Here is a 17400-nt window from a genome sequence, read left to right as displayed (position 1 = left end):
TTTGTTTTTCAAAAAAAAATTGAAATTACATCTCACTCAGCGGTGGATCTAACTTATTTATGCAAGGGGCCATTTTTGTATTTAATTATTTATGCAAGTGGCCACTATATAAAAATCAGACAGGATCCAAACATTTTATTGCCAAAGGACCACAATTTCCAAACACAAATTATCCGAATTTTTGATATTTTTTACTCACAAACAAAGTCATATAATTTATTTGTGCACACAACATATAAAACACAATTACACTTCAATTATAATTCATACATAAGCAATTCAAATTCGTAACCGATCGATGAACAGGGCCGCCTCTCCGACGTCGCGCGATCGAATGCTCAAACACTTCAAATGTCCTTTTTACTCATCCATTCACAAAGTACCGTCTATAATCCGACGAAATCTATCTTTCATTTGTTTTGTTAGACTCAGATACCGGCATAGCATTCGGGGGGAGTGACAGGAAAACGGGCTTTATCAGTGCAATAATCATAGATCATGTGGTTCGTGCGAACCCATCTGTATCGTCTAGCATCGAGTGGACTGAGCTCTTTGTAGGCAGGTCCCTCCCACCAGTTGTTAAGGTTGGAGGGACACGAAGCGATGCCTGGTACTTGACAACCCTCGATGTCAAAATCCTTGTAATAGGCATAGAAAGGGGCCTTGCTCCAATTGATCTTCTCGAGCCCTCCTCGGGTGGCCCAATCATCGGCCTCCCAAAGAGTGGAGAAGATTCCCATTGCTTGGGATTTAGGAAATGGGATTCCTCTTGCTTCATTGTTCTTGAACACTCTAATGGGTACTTCATCAACCGAGAAGCTGCCATGCATTTTCATGGTTTTCCATATTAAGTCATGCCTTTTCATAAACTTTTAATGTTTCAAATATAAGAGAATTCCTAAATAATCCCCTAGACTATTCCCCAATTTTATAATATTGATTTATGCTTCTAAAGTTTTGAAAATTATAAAAACATCCAACTTCAATTTTTGTCTTTAAAAAAAAGGGTGATTCAAAAGACTCTCAAAACTTTAGGGGCATAAATAAAACCATAAAAGTAAGAATTTTATCTTTTTTATTCGTTAAATACATTTAATCACAGTCTAATAATACATATCTATTTATTCTATAAAACAAATTAATATTAGGAATGTGCAAAATCCTCAACTAAAAGTCAATAAAATACCCTAATCACAAGCCTACAAGAACCCTCTTAAAAATATTACCTTTATAAGAAAAATGTGAGAAATAGTTTATTATTGATGATTATTAATAAAATTAAATATTTATTAAAGATACTAAAAAAGTTTAAACATTTGTTTTAGTTGAATTTATGTTTGCTCGAAAAAAACGTCTAAGAAATATACAAATACAGGTATAAAAAATTTAACTAACGGTTTTTTTATCCAAACTTAAATCAAAATCTAGTTCTATGAAGTATTTTTAAATAGGGTTTTTGAAATATATAAATATATTTATATATATATAATTATATACAGCTGCCAATCAAGTCATTTCATTTTCACATCTTTATAATGTTATGTAGAAAACAAAACAATTAACACTTTTTTGAAAAAAAATGGTCCTTTAAAGTCTTATGAGTTGACAGTGGGCTAGCTACCGACAGTGGATAAATGAATGCTTACACGATTTGGGAGTGGCTCCAACTTATGCTATAAGTGTGGTATGCAAGTGATGGGTCAAACCAAAGATTCACTCTTTGTTCACGATCGCCCTTTCCATGTACGTAAACATTCGTTTGAACCGTAGTTGGTTGCCCGCTTCGGTTTCCCAAGAACTCGAAATCCAGCTCGTCTCTTAATGTATCTGTGTCCGAGTTCATCTGGATTCATAACATTTTTTTTCAATTTATTTGTCAAAATATGCATGAAACCGGTCATACAAATATATATGTCGAGAAAGATTTGACTCACGTAGAATGCTACAACTGTCCCGGCAGAGTCGCCAGAAACGAGCTTTATCTTCATGCTAACCTTCCCAAATAGATATTGACGTTTGGAAGCAAATCCACATCCTACAAGAAAAAGTAATAGTTTAGTTGTTGGTCACACTTGATAGTATATTAAATTAAATGGTCTTCCATATGTTTTTTCAAGATAAAAATTATGAAGAAAAAGAAAACAAACAAAAACAATCCAAGTGAAGTTATTATTTGTTAAACGGACCTAACCAAAGAAAAACCATAAAATTGTTACTCTTAGTAAGAGGAGTTAAAAAGATTGTTACAAAATCACAATTTTCTGGTTGCCTAAAAAATATTATATCGAAATGGAAAATATTCTTCTTTATTAAGAAGTTCAATATTAGCAACATATTTAAATTATTATACAAGGATTTTGGAATATATATTTGTGACAAAGAATATACTACAACTAATATTAATACGTCCTAATATTAGGATAAGAGATATAAAAAGGAGATAAGAAAATTGCATGTGTTGGTACCTGAAGATTGATCGAGTAAAAGTTGAATGGCCCTCCCACCCTCAATTTGCTTGATATGAGAGTCGGACCACGTGACCCTGAAATCCTGGTCGAACGTGGCTGGCTTAGCCGAGGCTGGGAAAAGAACCGAAAGGAGCGATATAGAAACAACAAGAACAATAAGAATAGAGATTCTCATGATTCTAAAAGCTGGTAAATGCATATCACTCAGATGATATACCTTAGATTTTACAAAAAGTGAAGTCTCTATATATAGTGAGTTGTGTGAATGAAAGATGAGGGGGGAATTGATGGGGACTTGTAGGTTGAAATGGAAAAGGGCAATCACACGTTTGGTTTTCATACAGCTAATGGCAAGCCGTCAATGGGACCCTAAAGAGCTAATTTAATGGACATGAATTAAGTTCTTTTCATCCTACTCCACATTAATCATCTAAGTTTTGGCTAATAAAAATGCTAGCTACCCATTTACTATACATTAACTATCCATTTGAAAACATGGGTTTCAATTTTGTCTGAGTTTGAACCTACAAAATATTTATAAATTTATTTTTTTAAGTATATTATTCGAGTGTGTATTTAGATGAGACGATGTTTTGAAGGATAACTTAGTTATACCATTATAATTTCATATGCAAAAAATGTTTCCAAATGAGAGATTTCTGTTATGGCTTTCCATTGCTTGTGAACTTTGGGGAATTCAAAAGGGTCTTTATTCTTCAAAGTGCGATAAAAAAACTAATTTGGTTAATTGTGTATTGCTAATTGTATTTTAACACTAATAAATATTATTTTAAAATGACAAAAAATTAGTAACAAATGTTTATTATAATCATATTGAATGTTAATTTTTCAGAAATCATGTATGTTTGAGACTCAATTTTTGAATAAATTAAGTTCACAAACATAATTTTTATGAAATACCTCGTACAAAGAAAAATGATTGGGGAAGATAATTTGGATGAGGGAATAAGAGAGAGAATCACGTGACGCAATTTGAGTAACTGAAAAAATTAAATAATTTCTTTTTTTTTTCCAATTTTCTTTTTTTCCAACCAATGAGGTCATGTCAAATTATTTACTCTCCTATCACTCATCTTGTACAAATTTAAAGGTCAATATAATTTTTGTTATTATATGATTGTCTTTCTCCCAAATTAAAAGCTTGTATATAAATAGTAAACTAAACAACTCATGAGACATTTAATATAATATGTAGAACAAATTTGAGTTATTTTCTTTCCATGGCTAAATATTAGATTTCTACTTTTAACATCTTTAGTATTTGAATTAAAACAAATTAAAATTCTCAATTCTCTACTACAATCCTATACAAAAAACTTAACAATTTTCAATTACTGTCCAATAGATGGAATCAAATCGAATTTGTTTTTTATTTGTATTTTTTCTAGTTAAATACTATTTTACATAAAGAAAATAAAACAACTATTAATGATTTTTCATATACCTACTTTAATTGTCATGGTTGTAAGAATATAAAAACAACTAGTAAAGTTGAATAAAATACAAGAAATCAAATCTAACCCTAAAGAAATGTTCTCGACTTCATGATAGAGATATTCTTATCATAATTGCGCTGTCATTTCACTAGTAACTTATGAAATCTTACTAAAATTCTTAAAATGTATTAGTTTGATTAATTTTTTTCTTTGTCTAAAAGTGGTTTGATGTACTTTGTTTTTATCTTTTGGCTTTTTCCTTGTAATATTTTATTGTCATTAAACAACCTTTATTATAAGACTATTTGTTCAAAATATAGCTTGAGTTTTCTCAATAATTCTATCTAAAATAGGCTATTAATAGATTGCAAATAAAATTGAGATTTATTTTGGGTTTATATGGAAATAAAGTAATAATTAAATTGTCAATGAAAAAATAAATTAATATCCGAATAAGATACTCTAAAAGGAAATATTAAAAAATAAGTTATCAACATTTTTGGTTCAAATATAATTTTATCCCATAAAATATTTTCAAATAACCAAGGGAGAGTTATAAATTGTGGATAATGAAATAATAGCATGAAAATTCTTTTACCTAATTCATTTTCATTGGTGTCCATTCTTAATGGGGGACATATCTAGTAATCTTTTGGTGGGTCCATTATTTCCAGCTAGCAATAAATAACATTTTGTTTGCTTGAGAAAAAAAAACTATTGCCTAACAATTATATAAAAATTTGTAGTAATGAGTACTTAAAAAGGTGTATCAACATTCAAGTTGATTTGATCTTTCTCCCATTCTTCAACTTTTATTTGCACCTTACTCTAGTGGATCATATGGGTTGTTAGACATATTTGAGATGTTGTGAATTAATAAATTTGGACTTTTGTTGATATGTATTGAATTAGGTTTCTAAACATATTCATATTTTCTCCAATAGGTTACAATTTTAATGTTCAGTCAACCAAATTTGAAATGGACATGTCAATTGAGAAATTCAATTTGAAGATGGGAAATCAGATAAGTGACATAAACATATAGAATGAAATGTCAATGTCAATACCAAAAGTTATATGAGAGAGGTCAAACACATTAAAAAATTCAAAATTTGAATGCATTCTTAACTATTACTCAAACCGTGCCTAAAAATATAAAATAATTAAAAATATTTTTCGCTTAATACTAGAATTCACAATTGAAAACATAGCTTCCAAAGCTGTATTAATCGAGAATACACGACCTAAGATATTTTTTTATTTTAAACCTCATCTTCAATAAGTGCAGACTTTTTTTTTCTCCGAAAATGAGTCTTCTTTTTCATCTCAGATTACTCGATATTTCCACAAGCACAAATTCCACTTTTTATAGGCCCAAAAATTCTTTCACAAAATAATCAATCTTTTTTCGGTTTGTTGGTTTTGTAATGAAATTAGAGATGTCAATTGATACTCGTATACCCGTGGGTACCCAATGGTCGGGGTCGGGATCAGAGATGGAGAGTGTGAAAAACTCAAACCCGATACTTGAAGTTAAGGATGCCAATTTGAAACCGCCCCGCGAAAACCGAACCGAATTGCCCCGTTTGGGACGGTTTTTCCCCGAAACCGAACGAGGATGGGGTGGGGATGGTATTTGTGTCCCCCGCCCCGACCCGCCCCGATTTCACCCCGTTTTCACCCCGTTTTCACCCCAATTCTGCCCCGAATATCATAAAAATAATTAAATATATTAAATCACCGATATATTTATTTATTTACTATATTTTATAAGAGTATTAAAATTATTTTTTTATAATAATATAAAATTTTAATATATTACAATATATATTATATTAAAAAATCCGTTTATATAATTTTATTGTATAATATTTATTTATTTTTTAAAATAAAAATTATTAACGGTGCCCTGCGGGATTCCCCGAAACCGAAAAAAACTGAACGGGGCGGGGATGGTATTAAAAAAATCCTTGAAATTAAAACGGGGCGGGAATGGTAATTGCATTCCCCGCCCCGAACCGCCCAATTGCCATCCCTACTTGAAATATTAATATTAAAGTATAAAATGACTTTTCAAATTCCACGTTATAGATTTACAATAAATATATTATTTATGTTACTCATACCCACATTACATCGCAATATCATTTAATTTATCTACTCCATAACTCTTAATTTTCATTTTTTTTAATAACAAAATGTTTTATCTCTCTACTCACTCTTCAATTTTTATTTTTAAGTTCAACCATTTTTCAACTTTCTTTATCTTTTCTTTAGTTTTTGTTAAACTCGGATATATAATATTTTCGAGTTGTTATATTTTTTAACTTCTATAACATAACTACGGAATACAAGTAAGTAATATTTTATTATGTTTTTAATATTTAGTATATTTAGAAAATAATAAATATAAATTCATATTTTAATCGGGTAATGGGGTAATCGTCGGTAATCGGATACCTGACGAATCGGAGATGAAATACAAATAGAAATACATGTCGGGTTTGAGGTCGGATAGTAAAATAAAAATCGAATTATCCCTAATTCACTGCCTTAATCTAACTTTGAAGCTACACACCTAGTTAAAGTTGTGTTGTGTTCCATCCTACTCTCCAATCTAATTCTCTCGTTAATTCAATGTCCATAGTAATAACATTATTTGAAATGGGAACAATTTATCTCCAATTCATTTTATTAAAATCGGCAAAGAATGAACATTTTTAGACAAGCAAAACTAAAATTATTTGTTCTAGTTATATTTTATTCAAATTCTTGTGAAATGAAATTCTTATGAGTTATGAGTCATTGAAATGATGTTCCTTTTGACTATATATGTTTGGAAAGTTTTCACATCAGCTAACATGTTATACTGATAGTAATAAGTTTTGTGACTTTTTCTCATTAAGGAAGTGGATTGAGAGCTGAACAACTCCGCCAAATATCAACATAAGTATTGCAAGTATTTAAATCGATCTGAACAGCCGACTCGCTATATCGTTCTAGTCCCAGTCGAAAAATATTTGATTCTCTTAAATAATCTATTACTTAAACCAATTTGATCCCTACTTCAAATATATTAATGTTGAAATTTTGTAGATATAAACTAATTGTAATAATAAAGTTTGTAAGCTTTTGTACTTAATTAGTATTTTTAATATTATTTTATTATTATTGTAAATTAAGTTTTGTTTTAGAGAGGAGAACAATGAAAAATAAACTTGAAGATTAAAAAAAAAATTATTATTCTAAGTTCTTGATTGTTATATTAGTCAAGTAATTTAATTAGTAATTTATTCAATTACAAATTTTCATTTTTTTAGTTTATATTAATTTATTCTTATTTTTAAATCAGACAGTTATTATTTATTATTATTATTAGATATAAACTTGATTTTTATGTCTTTTGTCTAATAACTTTTTTTGTTTAAAATTATTATTATGTTAGTGTTTTTAATTTAATTTAATTTGATTAATTGGTTTAAAATTAGTTTGTTAACAACATGTCTATAATGAATTATTTAATGTATATGATTAAGTATTTATTTTTTTTTTATCAAAGCGACCTAATATATGGTACATCTAATCCTTTGTATATACAACTAATGTAGGCTTTAAATAAAATACAACTAATATAGTAGCACTATTTTTAAATTTATCTAAAAAATCGACTCAACAATAGTTTGTAATTTCAGTTGTTGGAATGAGACTCCGAAAAAAAACACGAAAGTAATATGTATGATGAGATGGTTAAATTATAAAAAAAAAAAATGATATATTATTTGTACGAGAGGAATGATAATGGTACATAAAAAATATTTTTTTTTATTTTTTTCAAATTAATGGTAAAAATTAACAAGAGTAGAAAAGATTCCGAATTCCCAAATAACAACAAAAATGGGCCCATTGAATTGATGGGCTTTAAAATGAAATTTAGGGTTGTTGGGTTTGCCTAATTTAGAGTGGGCCCATATGGACTGTATAAATCCAATCATTTATTGCTTCATCTGGATAAACTTCTTAAACAGTGTATTATTATTATTATTATTAGCTGTACACAGCAATTACTAGTTTTTTCTTCTTCTTATTATTTATTTCGTAATTTTATAAAAATTAATAAATGAAGACAATACGACAAAATAAGAATAGATAAAAAAAAAAACATATGTTAACTTTCTCAATAAAATAAACTGTGTTTTAATATATATATATATATATATATATATATATTTATTTTAGTTATTTAATTATTATTTTAATAATTTAAATATTAAATAGAAAGAACATTAATGTATTATTTAATATGTTAACAGCTGCTCCTGCAGTCCAGACAAGTCTGTCACTATTTTTTTTTTTTTATGAATCAGTTTTTTTATAATAGAAAAGTATTTCTTTTTACACACATTTTATTTATTTATTTCAGTAACTAGAAAAAAAACCTAAATAATAGGGTTTAATTTAAGGGCTTGTTTGATCTTTGGTTATTAGTTTTTTTTTTAGGTTTTGTCTTAAAAAATCTTGTTTGATAAAATTTTGAAAAATCTAGTTTTTAAAGTTAAAAAGTCAAAAATATCTTTTAGTTTTAAATATAAATTAATTTTATATAATTAAATAAAGAATAATTTGGATATTTAAATATATAAAATGATTGATTAGATAGTTGAAATGATGGATAGAAGGATGTTTAGGTTTTAGAATAAAATCTTAGAAAAACCCAAAAAATCAGTTCATCAAACAAGCCCTAAGTGAAATAAATCTTAAGTTTAAAGTCCAAGTTTTAAATTCAATTTTATTAAAAGAATTTATTATTTAAAAATTTGTAATCATTTAAGTATCAAAACTATTTAAGAGATTAAAGTTATAGGATTTGATTTCACTAAAAATATGTGAGATCAACTTTAAAAAAACAGTGACACAAGAATGGTTATAATATTCACTTTAATGATATAAAAAATATAGTTTCATAAGGTCAAAACTAAGTCTTAAAATTTGAATAAAATTTAAAAAAATTGTTAATTTTAAGTAGAATACAAATACTTCAATTTTCTATAGTCACAAATATTTTTAGATTTTTCTTTTATTTCTTTAAAGACATTTCAATCATATATTTTATGAGATATATTGAATATTGATTGTGTTATGTAAATTAACTTTGGATAAGAGCTGATTTTTTTTATCATCTATCTATATATGAATTGAGTTTTTAATGATTTTTTCGTATTAATGTTGAGTTATATTTTTTTGTTTCACAAATATTCAATTATACCTAATCAACTTTCTCTTCTATTGGACATGGATTTATTAAAAAAAATAAAAATAAAATTGCTTTGAATTTATTTTCCAACATTAATTTCAAAAAAACATCCCTAAAACGTGAAAATAAGCTATACAAGTTGATTTTTATCGCCATTAAAGGTTATTTTGAGTAGTATTTATTTTTTGCCAATGATTTTGACATTTGGGTGATGACAATTTTTCTTACCGACTTTCAAATCCAAAACAAGTTATTTTTTATACAAGAGTAGACACTGCATATAGACATAACGAAATAATTTTTTATTATTATTGTTTTATCGTATGTTTGTTTAATTCATAACTTATTACAAATGTTGTCATAATTTTTTTTTAACATCAACAAAATTATAGATAAATAAAATGGTTGCAAAAGAAAAATATAAAAAAAATATTGAAAGAGTCAAAGTAGTATATAAAAACTAATTAAGTGGCCTTAGGAAAATCCAAAAGCTAAATGAAAAAATAATTCATTTTAAATTTTTAACCAAACGTAGGCCATCCAAGTATCCAACCAGATAGCTATGTCTCTTTTATAAATAAAAAATTATTTTATAAAAATAAAAATAAAAATTCATTTGAGGACCACATTTTTTCTAAGAACGGTGATCATGATCTAATATATTTTACACATAAATATTAACTTTTCTAATAAAAATGATTCTTAATTATCCCCATTTAAAAACATTCTTTATTTATGTTTTTAGTATTTATATACATTTTTTAATATAAAATATTAAATTTAATCAAAGAAATATTTACATTTTCTTAAAACAAATCTAGATACATACAAAAAAAATTGGAGACATAGCTTAGGGTTTCGGCTCTTTACATCATTTGAACTATTTATAAAAATATATATAAAAAAATAATAATATTCATTATCTTCAATCTTATCATTTAAATAATAACAATAATATTTTCCAAATAAATTAATTCATGAATATTAAGACAAAACATGGTCGTCGGTGGTAAGAGGAGACATTGGTTTGGTCCACATTTTCAGCAATATTTTTTTAGAATTTATAATTAAAATGTAAAATTTAAGTTATTTAAAAAAAATTACATTTATTATTGATATATATTTTTTCAAACAATGACACTCATAATTTCATATGGTCACATCTTTCCAAGAAATCTTTATAAAGCAAAACAAATGGTAAAGAAGTTAAAATCTCATAAAACAATAAATTCTAGATATTCAAATAAATCAATAATTAAATTAATGCTGCAGTCTTATTCACATAATAATAATAATTCTTTTTTGTTTGTTTGGAATTAAAATCCAAAATTGAAAAAAAAAAATCAGTTTATAATTCTCATCATTTGAAATTTGTTTTGTATATATATCTTTTAAGGATTTTTTTTATAAAAATAAAAATGATGTTTTTATTAGATAAAAATGTATATATTTTCAAGTTAAATATTCTAATTTAGAAAGGAAGAATGAGTCGAATTAGAAACGCTTCATCTAGAGTGTTGTGGTTGAACGAACAAATATTATTAAATTTGTTAATATTATACATAATTAAAGTATATTTCAAAAAATTATTTTATCTAAATCAATACCTAATAAGATATTTAAAACAAAAATAATTTTTAAGTTTCAAAAGTCCAATATCTTACTCAAAAGTAACCAAATAAACTTACTAAAGAATTATTATATTTTATAACTAATTTAATTTTTGTTTGATTGTTCTTATTTTAAAGATGAGCTATGCCTTTAAAAGAGAAAAGACAAACATATTTTTTATTGAGATAAAATATGTCGGTCATGTATTGAAATGTCTTAAATCAATTTATAAGACCGGCAAAACTTACATTATTGTTTTTAAAGGACCATTTTATACAATTGCATCAATGAAATAAAAGAAAAGAAAAGAAAAGAGCCCACCATAATAAAATACAAATAAAATACAAATTCTGGATTGGATTATTCTTTCGAAAGATCTCGAAACTAAATAAGGTAAGGATGTGATTTTGACTTTTGAAATTTCATCTTCCAAGTTTCATTTCTAAGTTTTTTCTTTTATCAATTTCAAATTTAGTCACTTATTTTACTTGTAAATACATCTTTCATTTTCTTTAAAATAAAAAGAAACAAGACAAAACATTTAATAATAATTAGAACTCCAACTTAGACTAAATGTAGAATCTAAAACATTAAATAGTTTTTTTAGTTTAAAAAGGAGTACAACCGTGATGACCTTAAACTTTATTTAAAGTAAAAATCAAACTCGTAATAACTTTTATTAAAATAGTAGAAATGAACTTTAAGAATTCATGAGTATGTTTGTCAATACTTTCCTTTCCAACCAAAATTTCAACATAATGATCATCACCAATTCACAATAAAGATCATAAATCCATTGCAATTATGTAATGTCATCATTTCATTATATATACCACATCAATATTTTCAAGAACCTCACAATAATTTTAGACATGACTCGATTAATGACATTTCACAAAAAATTCTATTTACATATTAAAGAAAGCATAAACTTGAAATTGAAAGGAACAAACCATAAACCACATGCATGAAAAAATGGTTGTTCCATCCAAATAAAGGAAAACATATTTTCTCTTCCAAAAGTCCCTCCATTATAACACAATAAGATTAACTTTTCCTCATATAATATGGAGGGGCCGATATCATCACCAATTTAAGTTACGCCGTTCTCAAAATTCATGAGAATTAATTTGCATCGTTACATCACTTCAATCTAGATAAAATGTTGAGATGTATGTAACATTGTTGGGCATTAAGATTTTCCATTCGATTTGTACTGAGTAAAGAAGGACCAACTTGATATCTCAATCAAGTTAGAGTTCTAATTATAACAAAATTGAAACTTGATGACTGAAATTGAACATTTTGTTCAAATTCAAGGACAAGTTATATAAAATAATGTCCTATCCCTATAATAAGAATTGCATATAATTTATTACTAGATAATCTTTACCACATATGTTATCTTTCATGCCATCAAAGAAAACGAGATGAAAATGGACAGATTGCAAGTTGTGAAGAAATGACAAGCCACATGAAAAGCTTTCTACATTGGATCTCATCCATTCAACATAAAATGTTTGGAGAGCCATCACTTTCCTTCTTGTGGATAAATGATAAGACTATTTAATTAAGATTTTGTTTTTTTTGTTGGGAAAACATAACTTTGAATAATCACAATTTTTGTTCAACATCAACATAATTTACAATGATATGTTAAATTGTAGTTTGAAATAGTTGGGTGATCTATTTTTATAATTTTTTTTTTGTAAAACAATGCAAATATTTCTACAATAGAAAACAAAGAAGACTATAGATTTATTCTAAAATATTTCTTTTATGGGTTGAATCGTTTTTCACTGGTGAATTCTTAACGATAAACATTGAGAAAGAAATGAATCATTAATATTAGTTGTTGTCATTTGTGTCACAACAATGATTCATAATTTGATCTATTGTCCTTCCTTACTGATCCCTTGTTATTAGGTGATCTTAATCTCACATGAGTCATGCTTGTTTTCACTATGGCATTTCGGAAATTGTGGATAGAATGGATCGGGTTTTTAAATCTCTTGAAGTCATGATATTTCGTCCCGTTATATATGTTATGGTAACGATTGTGCCTCGTTTAATCTACATATGCTTAAATTCCGTGATTAACCTCCTACACGTGGTTAAATCTCGTTGAACCAGTCTTCATTTTGTTTTCTTTTGTAAATGACAATTTTTATAATAAAAAAAAGTTAGGATTTTCAAATGGCCATCTTTTGTATTACAATGTTTAATTTAGATTTAACCAAACCAAGTTTTCTTCTTTTTTGAAAAGAAGATGTTAATTGGTTTCTCTCAATGTAAATGATATCACAAATAAAAGTATAACTTTTTTTTTAATTATTATGAATGTTCGAATTCATAATCTTGCATATATAGAGTTTTGTGTTTTATTTTACAAATGAACCAACAACCAAGTTTATATTTCAAATAAGTTTTTTCATTTTCCATGTCTCACTCCTTAAGACATGACACATGTTATCATTCATGAATGCATAAGGGTGGACATGTAAATTAATTGATTAAGATAATGACATTTTTTTTTACAAAATGTACTAGTTTGGATAAGAAAGGTTAATAAATTTATTAATATACGTCAAATTAAATTATTTTTATTTCTCTCTCATCTAAATAAATCTAACGAGATCCTTAAAAAAAATTCAATAAAATTTATCTACATTTTCTCATCAAAACTTAAATTTTCAACTTCAAAAATTAATTTTAAATGGGTCCAACAAGATCAAATGGATTCTATAAGCCATTAATTAATAAATAGATGAAAAACAATAAAAAAAAAAGATTAAAATATATTGAAATGAGATACAAATAATATATATTGGAATTCTAAGCAGATTCATGTATTTATTTATTCATCTCATTTATGATGAAACCGAAAGGAGGTTGATCAGCTGGCTCTGTCGACATTCTTCTTTCTATCATGATCATGATCATCGATGTTCATCATCATCTTCTAGCTAAGCTATACCAAACTGTGTGGGTCCATGGCGATTGTAGATATATATGTGTATGGTGAATTGAAGCTGATCGTGATCAGTCATCTCAATACAATACGATATTAATGATCTATTTCATGAATTATGAGCAGCTGACATTTGCATGTGCAATGCTCTGATCATAATATATATTTCATGTTTTATCATATCATATCACTCATTTATCAATTATTTGTCTCATTTCTTAAATATTTTTTCACCATTTATGATGAAATATTTGAAGTTATATTTTAACAGAAAATGTTATTATATTTTGAATGAGATACTAAAATGATAATTTGACATATTGTGTACAAGAATGAAAATAAAATGTAGAACAAAATGAACAAGAGTGATAAGTTAAGTGACAACAATCAGATAATTTAATTAATATATTGCACTATTAATTCATGAATTTCACCTATAGTTATCATGTTAATAAACATAAAGCCTGTAATATTAGTAATTGAATTGTTGAAACTAACATTTACCAAAGAAAGGATTTTTTTTTGAAAGATTAATATTAATTCTATTATTTTGTTTATCAATGGAATTATATTATTTTCACGACATTTTGGATAAGAATATATTTAAAATATTATTTATCTATAAATATTTTTGATAAAATTAATATTATTTAAAATAAATTAATTTAAAATTGGTTTTAGTTTTTAAAAATTAAGTTTAATCTTAAACTTAATATTAATATATATTTTATTTACTCGACACCCTACTTAACCCCTTAATTGACCATTATTTTGTGACTCACACTTTTTCATATAATATTTTTTATTCCCTCGGAGAACTAACCACCAATCTTAGTCGACCTCAATTGATGAAACATCTCTTATCTGTCGTCAAACTCTACCACCAATCTTAATTTCGACATCACACTCGATAAACCACCCACCTAACCTCCATCTCGTGACCTCACACTTTTAAATACTCGCCAAACCAACCACTAATTCCGAGCTCACACTCGATAAAAAACCACACATCACCCGACCTTCATCTCGTGACCTCACACTTTCAAATGTTTGTCAAACCAACAACTAATTTCGAGCTCACACTCGACAAACTAGCCACCACCCGACCTCCATCTCGTGACCTCACACTTTCAAGTTCTCTTCAAACCAACAACTAATTCCGACCTCACACTCGACAAACCAGCCACCACCCGGTCTCCATCTCGTGACCTCACACTTTGAAATGTTTGCCAAACCATCAACTAATTCCGACATTACACTCGACAAACCACCCACCACCCGACCTTCATCTCGTGATCTCACACTTTCAAATGCTCGCCAAACCAACAACTAATTCTGACCTCACACTCGACAAACCACCCATCACCCGACCTCCATCTATTGACCTCACACTTTTAAATGATCGTCAAACCAACAACTAATTCCAACCTCACACTCGACAAACTACCCACCACCCGACCTTACACTTTCAAATGCTCGTCAAACCAACTACTAATTCTGATCTCACACTCGACAAACACCACCCGATTTCCATCTCGTGACCTCACATTTTCAAATGCTCGTCAAACCAACAACTAATTCTGACCTCACACTCGACAAACCACCCACCGCCCAACCTCCATCTCGTGACCTCACACTTTCAAATGTTCGCCAAACCAACCATTAATTCCGACCTCAAACTTGACAAACCACCCACCACCCGACCTCCATCTCATGACTTCTTACATTCAAATGCTCGCCAAACCAATCACTAATTCCGACCTCACACTTTCAGATGCCTCGTATCATTTAAAAAAAAATTGCGTTACCATATATTATAGTCAGTAATGAATACTTGAAAATTTAAATTTGCATGTTTTGAAATTCGAACCCTGGTCCAAACATAAAATGTAAACACTTTAACCGCTAAACCTTTATTATTATTTTATGCATATATTTTATATTTAATATTTATTACTAATTAGTTAATTTTTATATTAATAAAAAAAATTCATTATGCTAATAAAGAAAATATTATATATATATATATATATATATATATATATAAAATGAGAGAAAAAATGTATAATAAAAGATAAAATGTATTTATATAAAATTAATAATAAAAAATAATATATATATATATATATTATTAATAAAAAAAATATATGTTTTTTATGATTAGTGAGAATATATATATATATATATATATATATATATATATATATATATATATAAATAATTAATGAGAGATAAAATAATTAGGAAAGAAAAATATATAAGATAAAATATATTTATAATTTTAAAATCTAAAATTTAATTAAGAAAAAGAGAGTAAGAGAGAAAATATTTAATGATGTGGCTACGTGAATTATTGTGGTACTAGTTGACTTTAAACATCATATTATATACGATGAGAGGTGTTTTTTCATCCCAAAATTACTTATTTATCTCTATCACCTTTATATATTTATTTTTCTTATTTTATTTATTTTACTTATTTTATTTAATTATTAAAATTTTCTTATCATTAAATATAAATAATTAATTATTTTTCAATATTTTTTTCTTTCTATTTTATTAATTTAATTAAAAATATAAAATGTTATTATTTTATATTATAATTGTTTAAAATATATAAAATATTGAAGTGTGTCTTAATTTAATAAATTATAAATATTTAATATTTTATTATATTAATTATATATATATATATATTTTAAAATATTTATAAAAAATAGTTAAATGATTTAATTTTTTTATTTGTAAATAAAATTATCTAGCCAATATGATAAAGTCTTTAAAATATTATATATTAATAATTAATTAAATTAAATATAATGTTTTACTTACTAATATGTACGGTAACATTTAATAATAAGATTTAATGTAAAACGAATGAATTCATATTTTTTTAAATAATTTTTTTAATCCAAATAAGAAAACAAAAATAATTATTCCAAAATCTAAAAAATATATTAAATAAATAAAATAAAATAAAGATATTAAAAAATAATTAATTAAATTTAATAAATAAGAAAAATATAATAATAAAATTAAATAAATAAAGTTAATTTAAATAAATAAAGTAAATAAAATAAGAAATATAAATATATAAAAGTGGTAAGAATAAATAGGTAATTTTGGGGTAAGTAAGGAGTGGAACGGGGATGAGAATGTCACATGGGAGAAGCAATTTGAATTATATATATATTTTTGTTTTTACAATGTGAAACTTGAATTTTCACATTTTTAAATATATACCGTGTAAAAATATTTTAAAAAAATAAAACTTTAACGTCAAAGTAAGTAATAGTTGGATTTTAGTTTATTAGATACTTCAAAAGAAACTGAGAATTTTTAGACAAAATTGAATGATGAAGAACCTTAAGTGCTCCATCTTCACCACTATGGTTTGAAATTTCCTTTTCTATTGTTATTAAAGGGTAATCGACCTAAACTGATCTAACCATCGGTCCAAACCAAATGACCAGCTGTTTTTGTAAATTATGGATTCGAACCCTTTCAATTTAGTGACGGTTGAGCCGCTAAACCAACCAATCATGCACAATTCGATTGCAATCAAGTTACATTGACTTCTCTTATAATAATTAATTTATAAACCATTACACTAAAATGTAATTTTTGAAAAAAATAATGCTG

The 17400-nt window shown here is 26.4% G+C and overlaps 1 protein-coding gene across 1 annotated transcript; it reads right to left on the bottom strand.

Moving 5' to 3' along the window:
• Nucleotides 1–105: 105 nt before the first annotated feature.
• On the bottom strand, nucleotides 106–2694 carry LOC124919288 (probable xyloglucan endotransglucosylase/hydrolase protein 7). The gene is made up of 4 exons (XM_047459506.1): nucleotides 2466–2694; nucleotides 1935–2035; nucleotides 1647–1843; nucleotides 106–819 (listed from the first exon to the last, which is right to left on the bottom strand). The coding sequence occupies exons 1-4, from the start codon at nucleotides 2665–2667 to the stop codon at nucleotides 429–431; spliced, it is 891 nt and encodes a 296-aa protein (XP_047315462.1). The 5' UTR covers nucleotides 2668–2694; the 3' UTR covers nucleotides 106–428.
• Nucleotides 2695–17400: the final 14706 nt, after the last annotated feature.

The sequence above is a fragment of the Impatiens glandulifera genome, chromosome 1 (assembly GCF_907164915.1).
Source record: "Impatiens glandulifera chromosome 1, dImpGla2.1, whole genome shotgun sequence".
Taxonomy (NCBI): Eukaryota; Viridiplantae; Streptophyta; class Magnoliopsida; order Ericales; family Balsaminaceae; genus Impatiens; species Impatiens glandulifera.
Note: the sequence above shows the minus strand (reverse complement) of the source record. Positions and strands in the feature narration are given on the sequence as shown.